General features: G+C 39.0%; 1 protein-coding gene across 1 annotated transcript in view; it reads left to right on the top strand.

The window, feature by feature from the left end:
• The window catches only part of RXFP2 (relaxin family peptide receptor 2), a 56,332-nt gene extending 43,621 nt beyond the window's left edge, over window positions 1–12,711 (top strand). The window contains exons 14-18 of the mRNA XM_032879943.1: window positions 855–926; window positions 3,540–3,769; window positions 4,407–4,817; window positions 7,788–8,006; window positions 12,285–12,711. Coding sequence (XP_032735834.1) covers window positions 855–926; window positions 3,540–3,769; window positions 4,407–4,817; window positions 7,788–8,006; window positions 12,285–12,544 — 1,192 coding nt within the window. The 3' untranslated portion in view covers window positions 12,545–12,711. The remainder of the gene's footprint in view (window positions 1–854; window positions 927–3,539; window positions 3,770–4,406; window positions 4,818–7,787; window positions 8,007–12,284) is intronic.
• The last annotated feature ends 9,158 nt before the right edge of the window (window positions 12,712–21,869 follow it).

A 21,869-nucleotide genomic window follows, 5' to 3' on the forward strand; every position in this document is an offset into this window, starting at 1 on the left:
AAAGAAAGATGAGAAACAAATCCTTTAAAAATGACTCAAGAGTTTCCTGCAGGAGAGGCCCTGGGACAATTCTGGAGTATAATTGCTCCACAAGGTTTCATTTCTGACTGCCAAAGAACAAGGTAGTTCTGTGAAGGACTCCATAGATAAAAGAAAACTCAGAACCATGTCAAGAAACCCTTATTCAGATCAGCCAAAAAAGAAACTGAGTGAGAATCAAACATCTTTCAAAATAAACCTTAAAAGTAAAGGTTTCCGTTTTCTTAGACTTTCCTCTCTCCATCTGTTTCCTGAGAACATGGCAGACTCCCTTAATTCATGCCACCCTAAAGAGTCTTCAAAGAATCTGTATTTGAAGAAGCTTTTGGATAAATGAGAAATATAGGGGTTCCCACTGGAGCCCTCCAAGGATATCTCATAGGGTTGGAGGAAGGAAAGGCGTTATGCTTCCATTCAAATCCAGGTTCTCACAAAACTTACTTCAGTGATTTTTCTCAGGTTGGAAATATGAGTTCCTTCTGAAAGCCTCTAAAACTCACATGGTGTGGTCTATAAAATCAAACTAGGCAGCCAATTTCATGATCACACAAATCACCACTGCCATTTTTAAATCAAAGAAATGTATGAGAATGTTCTATTAGAATGTAATTCTGCATATGAAGTGACAAAATCAGCTCCAACTTACACAAGTCATAAATAGAAATGGTGATCTTCTAGGATAGCTTACTGTAAAATTTTCATCCTAATTTGGACTGGTAATAAGACTTTGAAGTATGGTATCTAGTATATGACAAACAATGCAATTATTAAAGTTAAGTCCTAAAAACATGAAACCTATTGTGCATATTTTCCAGAGACCTGGAAAGGATAGAGATTCCAAATATAAACACACGGATGTTTCAACCCATGACGAATCTTTCTCACATGTATGTATGTATGAAAGAATGGAGAAGTAAGCATGGCAAAGTATTGCCAATATTCTAGTATAAACTGTCTAATGTATCACTGCAATGTGTTTGTATGCAAGAAAAATTTTTTATTGAGAACTTTTTAATTTTGTCACCTTTGGTCCCTGTTCAAATAGAGTTCAATATAATGATGTGCCGACATGAATGACACTTCTCTCTGGAAACACGCTGTTTATCCAATTGAGGCCCAATAAGAGATCAGGGTACCAGAATGCCACACATTACACAAGATGAAGTCCCTGGCTAAATGGTACTCAGGAGACCTGGAAACATTAATTCACCTCACATGAATGAGCAGTCGGCTGCTCTAAGATTTGAGCCCTTAGGAAGAAAGGTGCTATATAAATTCCAGGTGTTGTTACTGTTACTAAGTGCATTACAAAATGGAGGTAATTAATCTTTATAGTAGTTTTTGATGTCACTTTAATATATTTGGCTAAAGTACACTGTGTAAGTTGTGTTAATATATATGTTTATGACATGATTCATTTCTTTATCAACTGTGTAATCTATGTGTTCATGATTTCAAAAATTAACCCTTGTTATCCACAACAATAGGGAGGATTCGGTGTAAGATTACAAGTTGGGTGCAGCAAGTGGATGAAATGGTTGGTGTGAAGGTGCTTTTTGGGGAGAACATTTTGTTTAAGTCTGCAGTAGGTGTGATTACCAAAAGACAAGTACTTAATGCATATCCACATGGTTTTTCATAATTTCTCTTTCTGTGGCACCAGTAGATACTTACTTAATGAGGCTATCATTTCACTGTTGGGGGTAGAATATGAGGTCCTCTTAGAATAGAGAAATTCAACCTTTTTAGAACTTGATAGAGAAGGCATCACTTAAAATATGAACCTTGGGTTGAGGTCAAGAAGGACCTAACAATTAACAGAAAATGTGTTAAGTTTGTTATTTCCCTACTAAGTGACCTAGTTATTCTTCACCTTCTTTGTCCATCATTTATTGAAATACGTCCACCTCATAACCCCCTGCCCTTCCACCTGCCAACCAGTGCCATGGTCAAAGCAAGAGGAGAGGTTGAATAACCAAGAGACCCAAGCTGGGTCCATCTGAAGACAGTGGACATAATGGAACCTTAAAGGAACAAAGAGGTTAAGTGAAGTGTGTGCCAAAGACTCCAGGCAAGGAGAAGATAAAAAGGCAATTATATATCAAGTTCCTTTAATTGGATAGATGATTTCAGGAAGCTAGACTATCAGCTGCTTGAGAGCAAGGATTGCCCCCTATTTCTCTACCTGACAAGCCCAGCACTAAATTCTCCATATTTCACTTACTCACCTAGGAAGTATTTGTTGAGTACTCCCCATGTGTCAGGCACTGTTCTAGATCAGAGAACCCCAGACAAACAGGAGACAGAAGTGTCTGCCCATGGAGCTTCCATTTAGCTTTGGGAAACAGAAAGTGAACAAATAAATTGTGAGAAAACACTGTGAAGAAAAATATAGCAAGATGAAAGGACACAAAGAGGGTACAGATGGTTCACATCGAAGAGAGAAGTGATGTCTGAGCAGACCTGAATGCAGGGAGGGACCAGGTCTGGCAATGTCTAGGGAAAGAATCTTCCAGGTAGAGGGAACAGCAAAAGCACTGCAGTGACAAGAGGGGTGAGCCTGGCTCCTTTGAGAATTGGAAGAAGGCCAATATGCCTGAATGGAATGAACAATGAAGGGAAGGTGAGGTGGGTCTGGGCAGCCAATCAATTGCAGGGACCTTGAGTCCACTGCAAAGTAAAGCTTCGTTTAAATTGCTAGTCTCAAAACTGAATGGGGAAATGGCAAAAAAGGATTAGACAAAGAGAAATGAACTACAAGAGATGGTACGAGAAAACAAAAATGGAATACATTTTATGGGGGCGGTGGGGGAAGCAAAAACACACAGGTTTGGAGAATGGCAATAAGCCAAATGAACTCCCAATTCAAACATTTCAAGCGTCCATACACCTAGATCCAAAACAAACCTATATTTGCCTCTAGAAATTGTGGAAGCCCCTTTAGGCCCTGGTATGAAATCTGCTTCTTCTCCTAGCTCCCATGAGACTGAGTTTTCCTAGTCTCAGAGACCCTCCCTTCCTGCCAGTGTCAGGGAAAAAGAGGCTGGTTAAGTGAGTATACTTAAAACAAAGTACAAGACAGAGATGTTTTCGGTGAGCTGCCATAGGTCCTTTACATCCCAAACCCAAGCCCCTGAATGTTTTCTGTAGATCAGTGTAACAAAGACAATTTCCTTTCTATAATACCCTAGAGAATCATCCAATGTGATGAGGAAAATGGAGTCCTGGAGACTTCACATTCTCATGTCCCCCCCGACTCATCTCAGTCAAGGCACGGAATTTCTATGTCCTTCAGGTTCTTCATTTTCCCAAGAAGCACACTGCCTAGAGTAACGTCCTATTTAATAAGGAATTCTATAATTGCATAATCACTACTACACAAAAATAAACAGACCTAGTGAAGTTGTGTACCTGACAGAGCGGCAGCTCTGATACAGGATGGCAACTGTAGTTTCTCTGTCATTGCTGTAAAGTGACTCTTTTTTTCCCTTTGAATTTAGTTATTTCACAAACTTTCGATACTGCTCCTATGCTCCCCATGTCCGCATATGTATGCCCTTGACTGACGGCATTTCTTCATTTGAGGACCTCTTGGCTAACAATATCCTCAGAATATTTGTGTGGGTTATAGCTTTCATAACCTGCTTTGGAAATCTTTTTGTCATTGGCATGAGATCTTTCATTAAAGCTGAAAATACGACTCACGCTACGTCCATCAAAATCCTTTGTTGTAAGTATGTTTCCTATTTAAATGGATTCAGGATGTCTTCTGTGACCTGTGCACGAGATACATATTGGCCTTCAACAATGGCACTTAATATAAATTATATGAGCTGAGCAGCTTTTTCTCTAAGTATGAAGTTACTGTTCTCTTTGGCTCTCTGTTTTCAATAGCATGAGTTTGCAGTGACCCAGCACCCACTGTGTGAGGTTATATCTTGGAAATGGGGTAACAGGGAGCCAATGAATCAATCAATGAACAGATTATGGAGGACAGGTTGTGGATTATCAACTAAGCTCTGTTTAACGTTTGATGACAATAGCACCATGTTCTTCAAGCCCAGAAAACATTCTCTTTATTAACTCTGCAAGTACCATTTGTTTGCTGTTCAAAAACTAGCTTGCCTCACACAAATTACCACCCCTACACACACACACACTACACCATTTTTTTTTAATTATAAAACAAAGACCCAGTGTGGTACTTTATAATTAGGAGAACTTTCCTGAAGTCCTTGTCCTTTAGAGACTGTTGTCAGTGTTTATATTAGTTCATTTAATACAAGATGGAGGAGGAAGACCGAATTAAAAAACCAAAACAGAGATGCTGGAAACTACCAACAGACACTGTATTGATTCTTTAACAGGTGCAGACTGCCTGATGGGTATTTATTTGTTCTTCATTGGCTTTTTTGATATAAAATACCGCGGGCAATATCAGAAGTATGCGCTGCTGTGGATGGAGAGTTTAGAATGTCGCCTCATGGGGTTCCTGGCCATGCTATCTACTGAAGTCTCCGTCCTGCTCCTGACATACTTGACTTTGGAGAAGTTCCTGGTCATTGTCTTTCCCTTCAGTAACATCCGTCCTGGAAAAGGGCAGACCTCAGTCATCCTCATTTGCATCTGGATTGTGGGATTTTTAATAGCTGTGATTCCATTTTGGAATGAAGAATATTTTGGAAACTTTTATGGAAAAAATGGCGTATGTTTCCCACTGTATTATGACCAAACGGAAGATATTGGAAGCAAAGGGTATTCTCTTGGAATTTTCCTAGGTAAATTATATTTCTCATTTTCTAGACCAACGTAATTCTGATAGAAATACCAGAAATTTTAGCAAAGGTGTGTTTGTCCGCTTCAGAGAGTAAATAGTTTTACTCAAGACTGGGTCCTTTTTGAAAGAAAACTTCTTACTAAGTATTGATAGTTTTTATTCAAACTTTTAACTATAGAGATTTAGTAGGGGAAACAAAAGCATACTGTCAAGATCTTTGGATGGTCTTTTATTATCTGTAAAACCCTTCGATTCTCACACTGTGATCTGAGCTTTAGTGCCTTGAACTGTGACCCCATCAAGTTATCTGAAATAATTTATTCTTACAATCTAGATATGAGTTGTAAGTAAATAATAATAATAAAATTCTGTAAACTCATTGGCAGGAGATTATTGGAATGGAAATACCAAGAAGGTTTATTGTCTTTGGTAAATGTAGCTCTAAAGTCAACAATGTAAGAGTTCTGAATAAAACAGTTCACTTTTCAGTTTTCTTAATTACCCCTAATTTTTAAAAGATCTTACTTCCTCTGTTAAAAAAAAATGAATGGGAAGTTTAGCTCTTTAAAGTTAGAAAAAAGCATTTGTTATTGCCTAATAGGTATCCCTCCTGCTTAAAGATAATTTCTATGTCATTTTTTAACTAGGGGAGTATTATCATTTTAGTTCCCTTTTTCTCATCTTTTCTACTCCTCTAAATCGTCAATAAGCTCTATCATCCTTTCTTTTACATTGGATAATTTTTTCATCAAAATATGCCTCTGCCTTCTATTTCTTCTAGTCTGTACCTACTACCACCTTCATGTAAAACCTCACTACCTCAACCCCCAAGGGCTTATAAATAAGGTTTATTACATTAGCCCTTACTTGTCATTCTGCCTTGGAGGCTTTCTCTCTCCTGTTAACCTGTTCCCTTACCTGAATATCAAAAGGACTGGTTGCCCTTCCAAGACCTTCAGTGACTTCCTGCTACTATCAAGGTCAATTGTCAATTAGTCACTTAAAACACATCACAAAATGGCTCTAACCACCAGTCCCAGCTCTTCATCTATTCCTTCTCTTCTGAGAAATACACTTTCTTAGCACCACTTTAATAATACTCTTCACATACGACCTGTTATATAGCTATTTTTTTCATGGATATTGTAAGCTCTTCCTAGCATAGATGCACTTTGTAGATACACACACACACACACACACACACACACACACACTACATTATATTCACTCTTTCATCAAGGATTTATTAAGCACCTGTTATAGGCCAGGCACTACTTGGGGCACTGGAGATACAACAGATCAGCCCTCACAGACCACCACTAGAAAGGGGGATAAAGACAAGTAAACACATTCTTACATCACAGATTCACAAATGCTGTAAAAAAAGAGTACTGGATGTTCTAGAAGCCTCAAATCCAAGCACCAAGGGAAGTTTTCCAGTAGAAATAAATTGAAATCCTTGGGCTCAAAGGATAAGGAGGTATTAGCTAAATGAAGTCTATTCCAGGAAAAGATATAGTGGATGTAGAGTTCCATAACCAAGGAACAGGTCCAGATGAAGGGCCAAGGAGTTAGGTTTGGCTGGATCTTACAGTTAAAGGGTGTGAGATAGGCTAAAATGGGTGTAGCACCTGTGATGTATTCCAGATAGACAAAGAGATAGTAACTAGAACACACACACACACACACACACACACACACACGTATCTCATCATCTATATACACTTGGTTTACCTATGAGAGTAGGAGTCCTAGAGCCCTTTCTTCTCTTTAAAGAGTATAATACACAGTTTTTAAATGAATTCATTATTTTAGAATACAATTAGATTTAGAGAGAAGTTGCAAAGATAGTATGGTTTCCTTATGCCCCTCGCCCAGCATCTTCTGTTGCTAACCTCACACACTCCTATGTCGCTTTCAGAACACACACTTTTGGTCTGCTCACATCTGTTTTCATAATATGCATCAAGGGGTCATCTTAACAGTCATTTTCTACTGTTCTTAACTGAAGTTTCTGACAAGAGGCCCAACGTAAACCAATTTTATAAAATTCTATTGTATGCCTTTATTATGAGATTTTATTTATTTATATTTTAGATAAAAACAATAAAACACTGGGAATTTATAGAACTTTCCTTTAGACTTCACCTGTCTTACATAGTCCGGATTCAGAAGAACATTTTTTTAAACAACTTTGAAATTGTGTGCATATTTTATGTTCATAGTGAGGAATAAGATCATTAGTCTTGGGAATTTTATTATAAAAAAAATATAACAAAGTGACTGAGAAGTCAACATTATAAGATAGTGATGTTCAGTGAGAATCATCTAAACATATTTGACCCTAAAAACATTCATAGTTGAATTTATTATTTTTTCTTATATATATGTTTTTTCTAAAACAAGTCTAAAGGATTCTGAATCTTAGCTTAAATTACTATAAGGTATCTGAAAAAAATGGATTTTTGTTCTATATATTATTTTTACTTAGGACCAAAAAAGCCATGAGAAATAGTGTTTCTGTGGCTATTATCTTCTTGATATTCCAAGGTTATCTTGTTCATACTTATAAAGAAACAGAGTTATATTTATTCTTTGAGGTGTACACATGATTATGTAATCCTTTAAGATTTGAATCCGCAGAGAGCAAAAAATGAAAATAGCTTTTTTCTGACTTTAAAAAAGCTAAAATTCACCTCATGATACATACCTAGATCTGAATTTCAGAGATCTGTAACTCTTCATAAAAGTTTTGTGTATTTCCAATATCTTTTTGATTTGGCAAACCCAATTCCATTAGCTTATAGGCTTAGATTCAAGATTTTCAGCTGATTACAACTGGGCTTATACAAAAGAATGTTTCTTGGAAGTACAGAGTAAGAAGAGGCACCATAATGAACATCCGTGTAACACAGTATTTTACTGTTGATTTATACACCTGAGATGTTAAGAGCTGTGCTTTTTCCAACAGGTGTGAACTTGCTGGCTTTTCTCATCATTGTGTTTTCCTATACTATTATGTTCTGTTCCATTAAAAAAACTGCCTTGCAGACTTCAGAAGTGAGGAATCACATTGGAAGAGAGGTGGCTGTTGCAAATCGTTTCTTTTTTATAGTGTTCTCTGATGCCATCTGCTGGATTCCTGTATTTGTAATTAAAATTCTCTCCCTCTTCCGGGTGGAAATACCAGGTCAGTCCCTTCTATTATCCCCAAGTACACTGTACCATCTTACATTTCCTGATGAGGTCAGAATACAGTGCCAGACGTATAGTAAATTCTCTATAAACAACTACAACTTTGATGCAAACAGCTATTATTTTTCTCAACATTTTATAATCTAAGAAATTGGGTAGTGGTATAATCCAGACAAGAACGATGAGAGAACAGGAGCTAGGAAAAATAACTAACTCATTTCCCTAGATAGTGATTCTTAATCAAGAGTTAACATACAAAATCAAAATATACATGCCCAGGTTCCTCCCTGGGCTTCTAGATTTAATCTATAGGGGCAAAGGGCTGTACCCTTGGATTTTGGAAAAGTTCCCCTCGTGCTTCTGAGACACACACCCCTGGTTGAGAACTGCAGGTCTACTTCATGGTCCTTACCCTTTGGTTGTCACACAAGCTGCAGAATGTCAGATGTTCTGTTCAAGTGCATCATCCAGAGGGCCAGGTTTCCCACCCACACGCTTACTTCAACCAGAGGAAAAAGCCTTTCATGAGTTAGGATTTCATCTGAATCCCTTTCTAGGATCTAGAAATCACAGCCATGGAGAGCCCCCCACCCTGGGGCTTTGGCCCAACTTTGTGAAATAGACTTTCTACTTGGGGGAATCCATCCCAAGGGGCAGGAATTGGGTCTTATTCATCCTGGCACCCCAGTGTTACACATGGGTTGGCACTTCAGAAGCACTTACAAAAGTATGATGAAGGTACAAGTAACCAACAGCTGGAGCCGTTTATGTCCCTCCAGCTTGTGCGGAGTCACGGGAGGCCTTGTCGTTGTCTCACTGCAAAATGACACAACATCCACAACTCCCCCTTCACCTGTCCATTTAGCCTGACTGCAAGGCAGAGGCGTCCCTGAAGCCATGTAAGGTGTGAAGGTGCAGCTCAAGAGAGCCATCGGGGCTGATGACTTGGGAACCTCCACTGGGCAGGGAGAGCAGAGGACACAAGAATGTGTGTGCCATTACTAGGGGTGGGGGAGAACCTGGTGGCTGGGAGGAGCAGAGTTCATTAAGACGAGAGCTGAATTGTCCAGTCTGAATTGTCCCGTCTACTACAGCTTCCTGGGCATCTCAATGTTTATATCCTTACATTCCAAATTTAACAGGACTAAAATGGCCTTTAGCCTCCATTTGCTCATAGAATAAAGTCCAAATGCTGGGATCAGCATGAGAAATGTTACCTCCCACTCTGCCCTCAGGTATTCTGTGATCCAGGACCCATCAGAATTATTGGGATTCTTTTCTTCGGCACCTTTTTAATGCCGTGCCTTTACTGAAGTTGTTCTCTCCACCTGTGTTGTATCTTCAATCTGTAAGAATTAAGCTTACTAAATAGCCCTTCTCATCCTTCAAAATTCAATCCAAATACTCACTCACCCATGGTACCATCCCATACCTCTCTCCAACCCACTCCCATCCAACTCAATTGCTTAAATGTCTGTAACATTTTGTTCATACTTTACTTATTAGCCTCATCTGAACCACTTCTTACCAGTGTTATTCTTTAATATGTTCATTGCTCCCCTCAGTTTATAAGCTTCAGAATATTAGGGACCATGTCTTACTGATCTTTCCACAGTGTTTTTCACATAATGTTATTTAATAAGTGCATTTTCAACAAAAGATGCTGAGCTGGTCCAAGAATGATGGAACAGGGTGGGAAATGGATGATCTCATCAACCTCCCCAGCTTCTCTTTCCATGCTTTTGATGTCCTTCCTCACCTCAGGCACTTGATTTTCTTGGATGTGGGAGGAGGCAGCCTTGTGTGGTAGAAGGACCAAGCGAGGCAGGAGTCCTAGGTTTCTGTCCTAACCCCGCCACTGCGCAGCTGAGGAAATGTAGGGAGGTCACCTCACCTCACTGAGATGATTTTCATAAGGCCTCTCAAATTCCTTCCAGTTTTCATATTCTGTGAGTCTGTCAGCTCCATGAGGCTCTTCTCTCTGTATTACTCTGCTCGGGCTGCCATAACACAGTAACACGACCTGGGTGGCTTAAGCAACAGAATTTATTTTTCACAGTTCTGGAGGGCTGGAATTCCAGAATAAAGTGTCAACAGATTTCTGCTGTGGCCTCTCTCCTTGGCTTGCAGATGGCCACTTTCTCACTGTGTCCTCACATGGTTTTTCCTCTGTGCGTGTTCCCATTGCATCTCTCATATAGGAAAGTTTCCCTCTTCTTATAAGCACACCTGTCAAATTGGACTAAGGCCCACCCCAATGTCCTTATTTTAATGTAATGACATCTTTAAAGGGCTGTCACATATAGTCACATTCTGAGGTCCTGTGGGTTAGGACTTCAATGTATGAATTTGGGGTGGGGGACAAAATTCAGCCCATAACACTGTCTGATTTAGAATCAGGAGATGTCTGGTGATCCAGGGTACCAGAGAGCTACAGGAGTAGTCATTGTCCTTGAAAGCTTATGACATTTCAGATCATGATGGGAAACTGGAATAGGAAAAAAAGTGTCTTATGAAATCCTTAATAGGCCATACACCAGTCTTTCTCTATGTTTGTAGCACAATACTTTGAGGTTTGTCTTGAACACATCAGTGGACCTAGGAGAGTAGCCCTGATCATTTTTTACTAAGCCCCTTCTTGTTTGCCTGACTTCCCATATGTTGTAGGAAATGCTGCACTCACTGAACTAAACCCATCTTGTGCCCACCCTCCAAGAACTCTGGGGTGTGCTCCACCATGGCATGTCACTGATAGTATGTGTGATTAGCCTGAAAGATAAGGCAGCATTAGCCCTCCTTTCTCAGAACTCACCTGCTGACCTTATAAAGTGAGTTACCCTGAGACTGAATGGGAAGTCTCATTCCTGGTCACAATTTCATTTGGGGATGTAACAGACAAAAAGCAACTTAATTTGTTCTGTTTTGCTTTGTTGTTGTTTTTTTTTTCAATCATGCACTGTCCATATTGTCTAATTTTTTTAAAAAATAAATACAAGTGATATAGTAATATGAAACTTTAATAAATCTAAGATATGCTAAATATAGATATTTTTCTTCCATATTCTTTCCAGTTCAAAAAAATAAATAAGGACGAGAAAGAGAAGATGGGATAGGAAAAGAGGAAGGCAAACAGAAAAAAGGAGAAGGGAGAAATAGCAGGAGAGGAGGAAAGAGAGGAGGAAAGGTCAGATAAGCAGTCAGGAAGAATAGAAAAGAAAGAGAAGAACAGAAAAGATGCAAGGAACAAAACAAGGCAAAGAAGAACAAGTAATGGTGTTTAAAGGATAAGAAAATTGTGAGGGTGGGGAGGAAAGAGAAGGTGACAAAGGGGGTGGGACAGGGAATATATCCTTGGTCTTAGGATTCAGCTCTTCATCTGAGCTGGGAGTTCTCTGCATCTTTGGAGACGTGGAAAGAGGCAGCATAGTGTGGTGGGGTCAGAGGATCACAGGTATTAGTGCTGAAGAGGGACGTCAGCAGAGCCGCCGACTCTGACCCAGCCCCCTGACTTCGATCAAGTAAGTTATCATCAGCCCCTTTCACAGATAGGGTAGTTGAGGTCCAGGGAGCTTAGGTGATTTGCCCATAGTACCGTAGCTAAGTGTCTGGCCCTAAGAGCAGGCTGTGCATAAAGGGGAAAACACACTTCATCCTAACCAAGTGCATGATGTATTTGGAAAGGACACTACCATCACAAATTTCTCCTCACAAAGGACTTTTTGTGGCATCTTTCCCTTAATATTCTAACTAGTATCTCTAATGCTTCATACGATAGGATTAAGTTGGAAGATGTATTCTTTTTGCTCTTCACAACTTCAGCCTCCACTCTGGATAGGATGGTTGGAATAGGGGGTGGGCAATAAGGCTTTCAAGAGTGGAGTTAAGACCAAGGTCAGATATGACACTGGACCAGATGTTTTCTCAACACTGATGTATTGATTAAGAAGTATTTCCTCATTTTCTTACTTTTCTATCAAGAAAACAAGAAAAATAAATTACATATCAACTTACATCTATGAAGTGTTTTTTACATACTTCCTCTCATTTGACCTTACAACAAACTATCAAATAGTTACTGAAATTCAGAATGGTAGGACATTGGATTCATAGTTCCTATGTTCCTCCAACAGAGAGATTTCAATAAGGTGAAAGAAAACTTGAGTGAACTAGGTAGCCCTCCCCAAATAGCACTGACCACAAAATGTTATGTGTTATTTGTATTGTTTAAAACTTCCACTTCATGAAATTTTCCACACTTCATTTCCCTTTCCAGGCACAATCATCTCTTGGATAGTCATTTTTTTCCTTCCAGTAAACAGTGCCTTGAATCCAATCCTCTACACTCTCACAACCAGCTTTTTCAAGGACAAGTTGAAACAGCTGCTGCACAAACATCGGAGGAAATCGATTTTCAAAACCAAAAAAAAGAGTCTCTCTACATCCATTGTGTGGACAGATGACTCTTCTTCACTTAAACTTGGGGTTTTGAACAAAATAACCCTTGGGGATGGTACAGTGAAACCAATTTCCTAGTAATGGTTTCGGATCCCTGGACTTTCAGTGGACTACCTTTGAGAAAAGTACAGTGTTTGGAAGATGACGTCTGCAATGCTTTTCATCTCCACCAACACCAAACCTTTCTACACAGACAGCACAGCAGAATGACTTCTGGCATGCACCACATTCCAGTGGCAGCTGTACTATTTATCAACAGTGCCGAGAACTGTACGTATAGGTTCTTCTCACCCTTATGTTCCTGACATGCACTAGTGAATCCGTATATAGTAGGCTGATGTACAGTTGATCTACAGCTAGTCAACATGACCAGCCTACCAGTGAACACCCACATGTTGGCACTGCATAGACTGCTTATAAGTTGAGTTACACTGTCCACAAAATAAAAAGATTCAGGACATCTAATTCCAGTGTGACCATAATACCATAAGCTTAGCATCTCTTTCCTTGTTTTTTCAATGTTAAATGAAATCATCAGCATCCTGCTGTACTGATGGAAAAGGATTTCTGAGATGTTCACCTGCCTCAAGCCTGGCCCTCCAGAGGCCAGAGGAGTAGAAACTTTGGAAGATCTTCACACAAGGCTATCGCATCCAGTGGAGAAGCAGAAAGACACACTGACTAAACCTAGTACCGTTTGCCTTATTGGATATTATTTAATGTTGGTAGAGCTGAGATCTCAAACAAGATATTTTTCTTCAGTTTGCCCAAGCCACAAAGAAAAATGGGGCACCTGAACTGCCAAAGCTATATTTTAATAACTTTCAGGTCTAATTTCCTTACAGCAGTATCCCTATTGCTAGAAAGTTCTGCCTCCACAGAACCCACTGATGAGTGATATTAAAGGGGATTTAAGAATAGTGATTTGATTGGGACCATTTGCATACTCAGAGAAATTCCCATTCTTTTTAACAAAAAGGCCAGTAAGTTTAGATTTGATTTTTGAGGATGAAAAGTAATGGTAAAGACCTGGACATGTTGTAATCGGGTAAATAAAATTATATTTTGCATTTTTCCACATATTATTTTATGTTTAACAAAGTCTATATTAGCTGTTACCATGTTTCTCCTGACAGAGAATATAGCTAGGAAACACAACACCTTAGTTAATAAGACGTATCTTAGATTTTTCTCTTCCCCCTTTTTCCAAAGCATGAGGCAATAACTGAATGTCTTCATTGCTGGCTTCATTCTGAGCGCCTTTAATGAGTGGGATATAAGCAGCTGACTGAGAACTCCTGATTACCTCCTATTATGGGGATCCAGTAGCATCCAAAAAAGAACCTTAGAGTTCATATGTCACAGCAGTTCTGGTAATTTACCTGTTATTGCTTAATAGTGACTAAAAGAACCATTATGTTTTGATCAAGTGAAATATTTTTTTGCATCAGTGAAATCTTTCCATTAGGATTCTATAAATAATTTTCCTCTCCATTAAGTAGGCTGTCTTTTTCCCTTATGGTTTCAAACTTTCCTCCATCTTGACTTTTCACTACAGTGAGTTACTTCCCAGCTTCTTTTCTTTATTTGCTGACATTTTATTAAATGTCATTTGCCAGTCCTTGATCATCAAATGATTTGTTTCCTAATACATTTCCCAACATCAGGAACATAAATAAGAAATAGACCCTGAGCCCAGAGTATTTTGATCTTAGCACAAATGTGTGTTTCCCATTCTTGAAAAGCATCAGGCATGGCCCACGCACCAAGCATCTGGGAACTGTATTTGTGAAAGTCTGTACTCTCACTGTTAAGTAACAGACATGAAAAGCACAAGATCAGGTATGTTAGGGAAGTTGGCAGCATATTTCACAGAAAAATTGAAGCTCTATACTAGTCAGTTGTGAGCCAACAGATAGTATAAAACTGAATACTAATGGGTTAATGATCTACACTCTTATTCCGTACTGTTATATGAATAGAAACCTGTAAGAAATATGTTTGATTTTAGCAAATAAGTCTTTTATCTGGATTGGGTAAGGTCTTTTGCATTAGGTTACACTTGTTTTCTAAACCTTGTATTTCTGGATAGTTATGAAAATACCCACCTCTGTTTTTGAACCACTTCCCATGACAATACAAACAGCAAGTAAACATGACTTGAGAATATAGGAGGCCATAGACTGTGCCATCTCTCAGTAGGAAAAAATGGGGGAAAACTACCCAATCCACATTCCCACCATGTTTCTATGTATTACTGATATCTGGTCTTGAAATAAAGATACTCTAAAAAATCGATATGGAATCTCAAATGAGTATACAAAAAGAAGGTACATGGTTTATCTGTGTTAGACCTAACTAAGCTTACTTACATCACTTTGTTTTGTTCTTAAGGTTTATTTGTACTCAAAATTAGAATTTATGCCCACTGCAGTTGCTGAAGAGGCCTTGATGATGAGGGAATTTAAGTGGGATTACACATACCTGAGCTTTAGCTCCCAGGTGGCAGTATACCATCCCCCTACCCCGCCATGCACTACAGCTCTGCAATCCCAACCACCTAGTCTCTATAGGATATCATGGGTCCACAAATGCAGGCCCATCACCCTGATGTTTGTCTCTTAAGGGGACTTTGGTACCAGATCAAGTCAGTATTGGGTAATTTGCTAATATATACTTATGCTACATTGTCAAGAATTTATCTCACTCAATGTGATCCTTCACTCCAGTTTGTAAGCAAAGCAAAGATTCAAAGAACACGTATGATAAAAATGAAAAATGGTAAATTGTCACCAATCACATGTTCCCCATCATTTTATAAATGCTCCAGGAGAGGTCTGAAGGAAATGGATCTTCCGAAATTAACAAGGAATACATGTAAGACATATTTCTCTTTAATTTTTCCAATGTAGCATCAACGGGCATATGGTCCTATTTAACAAATAGCCTTAGGCAATTTTACTCAAGAAACAAAGCATTGTAGATAAATATTTGTATTTTTTTATATCCTGAATAAGGAAAAGAAAGACTGATTACAAAGATTTCTCCTTACATATATCTGATTATATGTCAATTGTCTGATATCCTGTTTCTGAAAGATGGAAGATACATATTTAATAAAGAAAATGTTTACTTCTGAGCCAGTAATATAAAATGTAATTAGAGTATTTTTTTCAATGGCTTTGTAGTAGGAGAACTCAAAGTCCTTGAGGAAAACTTTTTAAAGCCCTGTAAGCTGATTAAAACCTATTACTCAATGTATGTCTTTGGAATAGTCTTCAGTCTATATGACACATATGGAAGAAATCAGTTACAAATAAAGATATAGAAAATAATAAGGCTAAGTGGCAAAATTGCAGATCCAAGAATGGGTGCCTTATGGCATCTGAACAGCCCAGCTCCAGTTCACGATGAAACCACTTACCTCTAGGACTTGAACAAGCATAACTACTTTGAGTTATAAACTCACAACTAGTTTAGATACTAGAAGAAAGTATTTCTGGACTGTCTGGGAACCAATTAAACGTTCATCTGTTTACTGATTCTCTAAATTCATGGTGCTAGGGTATTTGATTCAGTAACGATTTTGTAGTGGAAACTGTATATTTTCCTGCTACAGACAATACAACTTCAGGGCAAAGAAATACAGAGTTAAAGTCAGGGTCTAGTGCCATAGTTGTAGTCAGTCATCAACTACTTATAACACCTTAGACAAATACCTTTAAATCTCTTCTATTCTCTATGATTGAGTTTTCTAAAGATCATATCACATAAATTGATATCCTGTTCCATTTCTGGGAATATCTATAATGTGGATTAAACCACTTACTGAAGGTCCATGTGGCTTAAAAATCCAGAAGTTTCCATAAAGTTCAAGGATCATCTAATTCTCAGTTTCCCTGGGATAATACATTGCACAGGTCACCAATGTTCAGAAATCAATTTCTTCCAGGAGGCTTACAGGACCTATTCTATTTTGGAAAGAATTCTGAGATGAAGTCTCAGACAATGAGGCTTTCCTAAGATGTGGAAGATTACAAGAGTATAGCAATGAGTACAACTCAAAAATTAGGTGACTTCTTGTTAGCAAAATCTAGGAATACAAACAGTGGTATAATTAACAAGCAACCATTTTAATTAACTACAAATCATAAATGGGTCTCCTTACCTAAGTGATTAATAGGTCTACTACCACCTACATTATCCTGGAAAACACAAATGCACAGGCATGTTAAACACTTATGACTAGTTATATTCTTGAGGGAAATGCTGTTAGGGTAAAGACACAACATATCTAATTTCCCTCATAGGATACAACTAGGATACAACAGGTGGTCCTTGACCCAGAATTGATGATCTCTGCCTCAAACCTTGCTCCATCAGCCACAAACTCCCTCCCCTGTACCACTAACCTTACTTCTCTGCTGGCCCTTTCTGCTCAGCTCACAATGCTCCAATTTCTCATACCTAAGAAGACAGTTCTGCCATCCAACACCCTGCTTTAGCATCTGCCTATTCTCACCTTCTCTTTATAGCTAAACATTTAGAAAGGATGATAAACTCTCTGTCATCTGTGTTTTGACTTCTCAACAAGTGAATGCCTCCACCTTCACCACTCCACAGAGGCTCCCCTCCTTGAGATCTTCATGATAACAACTCCACTGACAGTTTCCTTTCTTTAACTATTTCATTTCTCTGAAGAATTTCTCATTGATGGCCACCTCCTCCTTTAAACTCCTCTCTTGGAATGAAGGGCACCACTCTCCTGTTCTACACTACTTTGCTAGCTCTTCCTTCTAACACTTTTATGAGTTTCCTCTTCCTCCACCTGTCCCATAAATGTATAAATAAGTTTCTGGGGACCCTGTTCTTTACCGTCCATAAGTCCCTCCCAGGCTTCAACCTCTCTATAGCCATCATAGCTAAGTAAATTAATTTTTAAAACTCACTTAAAATAATTATAAATATAAGGAGCTTATTTTGATAGCTCTTATTAAATCTTGACATTTATTTTTAATGTCTACTATCATACAAACTTGTCGAAATTTCTAACTTCCCTCCCGAGAATCAGTGATTCTCTCAAACTCATCTAAAAGTGATGTATTTTTACAGGTTTAACAAATGGATTCATAACCCATCAAAGTCATTTGTTTGGAAGATTTTTAATAGAAAAATCCCATAGGCTTAAACTACATAAGTGACCTAGGCTGGAGAGGGGAGATGAAGTTTCTGGTGTCTCTCTATATAAATTTCCTCTCAATTCCTTTATTTTCAATCCAGAACCTAAGCTTATATAAACTTTTTACTTTTTCTTTATTTTTATTTGACCAGGTCAGAATGTGCAGACATGTCCACCAAAAGTATGAGATCCAGAAAGGGATCTTAAGGAAAAGTTTTACACACATTACTGAAGAGTCACTGGATGGGGTGGGGTGGAAACCTCAGATCATGTGATAGCCATCATAGAGACTGAGTCAGTGATATTCATTGATTTACCTTTCCTGTTTTTATGTAGCTGGCAGTAGCCTTAGAGAGCAAAGGCTGTATCATTCTGTGTTTAGTAAATAACAAAACCTTTTGTCTTAGTTTTCCACTCTTCAGTGGCTTATATTCTCCCTTAAAAATGCTTGGTTTCTGGGGTACCTGGCTGTCTTAGTTGGCAGAGCATGCAACTCTTGATCTTAGGGTTGTAAGTTTGAGCCCCATGTTGGGTGTAGAAATTACTTAAAAACAAAATCCTTAAAAAAAACTTGGTTCCTCACTTACTTTGAATTTTTCATTTCCACCTCTTTTATATTATTGTTCAAAAAAAGAAAAGCCTCAAGTTTTTGTCCTGAATAGGGGCTAACTCTAAACCCACCAGGTGCTGAGTTTAACTTAGATTCACAACTGTTTCTTTCCAGCCTTAGCCCTGCCCTTTGCTCAGCCATCTTTGGAGTCCTGCCATGTTCTTTGTCAGCCAATAAGAAAATAGTCGGACATTATTTATGATTCTAAAATGACACATTTTTAAAGGAAGTAAATCACGTCTGAATTTCTATTGCCATCCATTTATTCAGTCAGTAAACAGGCCTTGTACAGGTACCTGGAGCTGCCATAGTGCTGTGTGACAAGGTCATCTTCAAGGGCACGTAATTTACACTCCATTAAAAGAGGCTCAGTGAGACAACTTGGTACTTCTCGAGAGTTGCCTTCAGAGATTAAGTCCCAAATATGTACCAGTCTTAACATTTTATCCACAGGACATTCCTCTTTATTGCAATATCTTTTTCCTACTCTTCTTCCTTTTCCTCTTTCAAACTTTTTGCTGACATTTATTGTTCTTTTTCTCTTGCTCTCTCACTACACACACACAGTCACGCTCCTCCTACCTCTTTCTAAATCTTCTTCTTTGCCTCCTTGTTTCTGTCCTGACTCTCTCTATTGCTGTCTGTCTGTCTGTCTCTCCCTGTGTAGGCAGTGTTTGGAGAGGGGATGTAAGGCCAGAGTGAGGCTAAAAAAGTAAGGTAGACTCTTCTGTTGAGCACATCAGGGAGTAGAGTGATTGATCAGGTCCATTTTTATGTTCTCTGCCAAATATAAGCACCCAAAGTCAATGACGGGGGTCTAACCATCTGACCACCATCATATAGCAACAGATAATACTAGTAACATCTATACTGAACAGTGCTTTACAGTCTGCCAAATGATTTCATGTAGCCTTTAATTTGCTGGATGTCAAGCATTATTCATTCACAACTGTGTGGTTTTATAGACATGTACATACACACAAACACCTCATTATGTTGGAATTAATCTATTTGGCAATCTCACTTACTTGGAACATAACTAAGTTAAAAGAATAAACCCATAAATTTTTAAAGGCCTTTAAGGAACCCTAGACAAAAATAGTTGTTACAGACTTATAAACTAAAGCTCAGAAGTAGAATGGTGCATAAGCAAAAGCACAGAATATCTCATTTGAGCTATTCATTCATTAACAAATATCTATCAGGTGCCATTATGCCAGGCAATATTCTAGGTAACAGAAATATTCAGTGTAAGGGGACGGGACAAGATGGCAGAGGAGTAGGAGACCTAAATATCATTGGATCCCAGGAGTTCAACTAGATAGTTATCAAACAATTCTGAACACCTACAAACTCTATAGGAGATGAAGAGAAGAAGAACAGCAATTCTAGGAACAGAAAAGTGAACAATTTCTGGAAGGCACTAAATACAATGGCACTAAATTTATATCTCTCAATAGTTACCCTGAATGTAAATGGGCAAAATGTCCCATCAAAAGACATAGGGTATCAGAATGGATTTCAACAAGTAAATAAAGGTTTTATTTTTTTAATTTTTTTTTTTTTTTTGAGAGAGACAGAGAGAGAATAAGAGAGTGAGAGAGCATGAGAAAGGGGAGGGTCAGAGGGAGAAGCAGATTCCCTGCTGATGTGGGAGCCTGATGTGGGACTCGATTCCAGGACTCCAGGATCATGACCTGAGCCAAAGGCAGCCACTTAACCAACTGAGCCACCCAGGCACCCCGAAATAAAGGCTTTAAATAACACACTTGACCAGATGGAGATCACAGATTTATTTAGAACATTCCATCCCAAACAACAGAATACACATTCTTCTCTAGTACACATGGAACATTCTCCAGAATAGATCACATCCTGGGTCACAAATAAGGTATCAGCGGGTACCAAAAGATTGGGATCATTCCCTGCTTCAGACCACAATGCTCTGCAAATAGAACTCAATCACAAGAGGAAAGTTGGAAAGAACGCAAATACAGGGAGTTAAAAAGCAGCCTACTAAAGAATGAATGGTCAACCAGAAAATTAAAGAAGAATTTTTAAAATTCATGAAAATGAAAACATGACTGTTCAAAATCTTTAGGACACAGCAAAGGGAGTCCTGAGAGGAAAGTATATAGCAATACAAGCCTTTCTCAAGAAAGAAGAAAGGTCTCCAGTACACAACCTAATCCTACACCTAAAGGACCTGGAGAAATAACAGCAAAAAAAAAAAAAAAAAAAAAAAAAGCCTAAACCCAGCAGGAGAATAAAAATAATAAAGATCAGAGCAGAAATCAATGAAATAGAAACCAAAAAAATAATAGAACAAATCAATGAAACTAGGAGCTGGTTCTTTGAAGGAATTAATAAGATTGAAAAACCTCTGGCCAGACTTCTCCAAAAGAAAAGAGAAAAGATCCAAATCAGTAAAATCATGAATGAAAGAGATCACAACCAACACCAAAGAAATACAAACAATTATAAGAACATATTATGATGAGGGGTGGAGTCAAGATGGCGGAGAAATAGCAGGCTGAGACTACTTCAGGTTGCGGGTGATCAGCTAGATAGCTTATCTAAAGATTGCAAACACCTACAAATCCAACGGGAGATCGAAGAGAAGAAGAACAGCAATTCTAGAAACAGAAAATCAACCACTTTCTGAAAGGTAGGACTGGCGGAGAAGTGAATCCAAAGTGACGGGAAGATAGACTGCGGGGGGAGGGGCCAGCTCCCGGCAAGCAGCGGAGCAACGGAGCACAAAATCAGGACTTTTAAAAGTCTGTTCCGCTGAGGGACATCGCTCCAGAGGCTTAACTGGGGTGAAGCCCACGCGGGGCCAGTGTGGCCTCAGGTCCCGCAGGGTCACAGAAGGTTCGGGGTGTCTGAGTGTCGCAGAGCTTGCAGGTATTAGAACAAGGAAGCTGGCTACAGAGACGGAGCCGAGGAGTAGCTCACAGCTCGGGCTTACCTTGAACCTTTCGAAGGCTCGGTGAGCTCAGAGCGCGGCCGGAGGCCAGGCAGACGGGAGTAATTGGGCGCTGTTCTCTGAGGGCGCACTGAGGAGTGGGGCCCCGGGCTCTCGGCTCCTCCGGGTCAGAGACTGGGAGGCCGCCATCTTCATTCCCGTCCTCCGGAACTCTACGGAAAGCGTTCAGGGAACAAAAGCTCCCGAAAGCAAACCCGAGCGGATTACTCAGCCCGGGCCCCTGGTAAGGGCGGTGCAACTCCGCCTGGGGCAAAGACACTTGAGAATCACTACAACAGGCCCCTCCCCCAGAAGATCAACAAGAAACCCAGCCAGGACCAAGTTCACTTACGAGGAGTGCAGTTTCAATATCAAGGAGAGCTGCGGAATTCCAGAGGAGGAGAAAGCAAAGCACGGAACTCATGGCTTTCTCCCCATGATTCTCTAGCCTTGCAGTTAATTTAATTTTTTTTTCTTTTTCAATTTTTTTTCTCTTCTTCTGCTAAATGTTTTTAACATTTACCCTTTTCTTTTTTAACGTTTTTTAACTAGTTTATCTAATATATATATTTTTTTTCCTTTTTATATTTTTTTCATTGTTGGTTTTCCTTTTTTATTTGTTTCTTTTTTCCTTTTTTTTTTTTTT

The sequence above is a fragment of the Lontra canadensis genome, unplaced genomic scaffold (genome assembly GCF_010015895.1).
Source record: "Lontra canadensis isolate GAN:19392208 unplaced genomic scaffold, GSC_riverotter_1.0 scaffold67, whole genome shotgun sequence".
In the NCBI taxonomy this organism is placed as follows: domain Eukaryota; kingdom Metazoa; phylum Chordata; class Mammalia; order Carnivora; family Mustelidae; genus Lontra; species Lontra canadensis.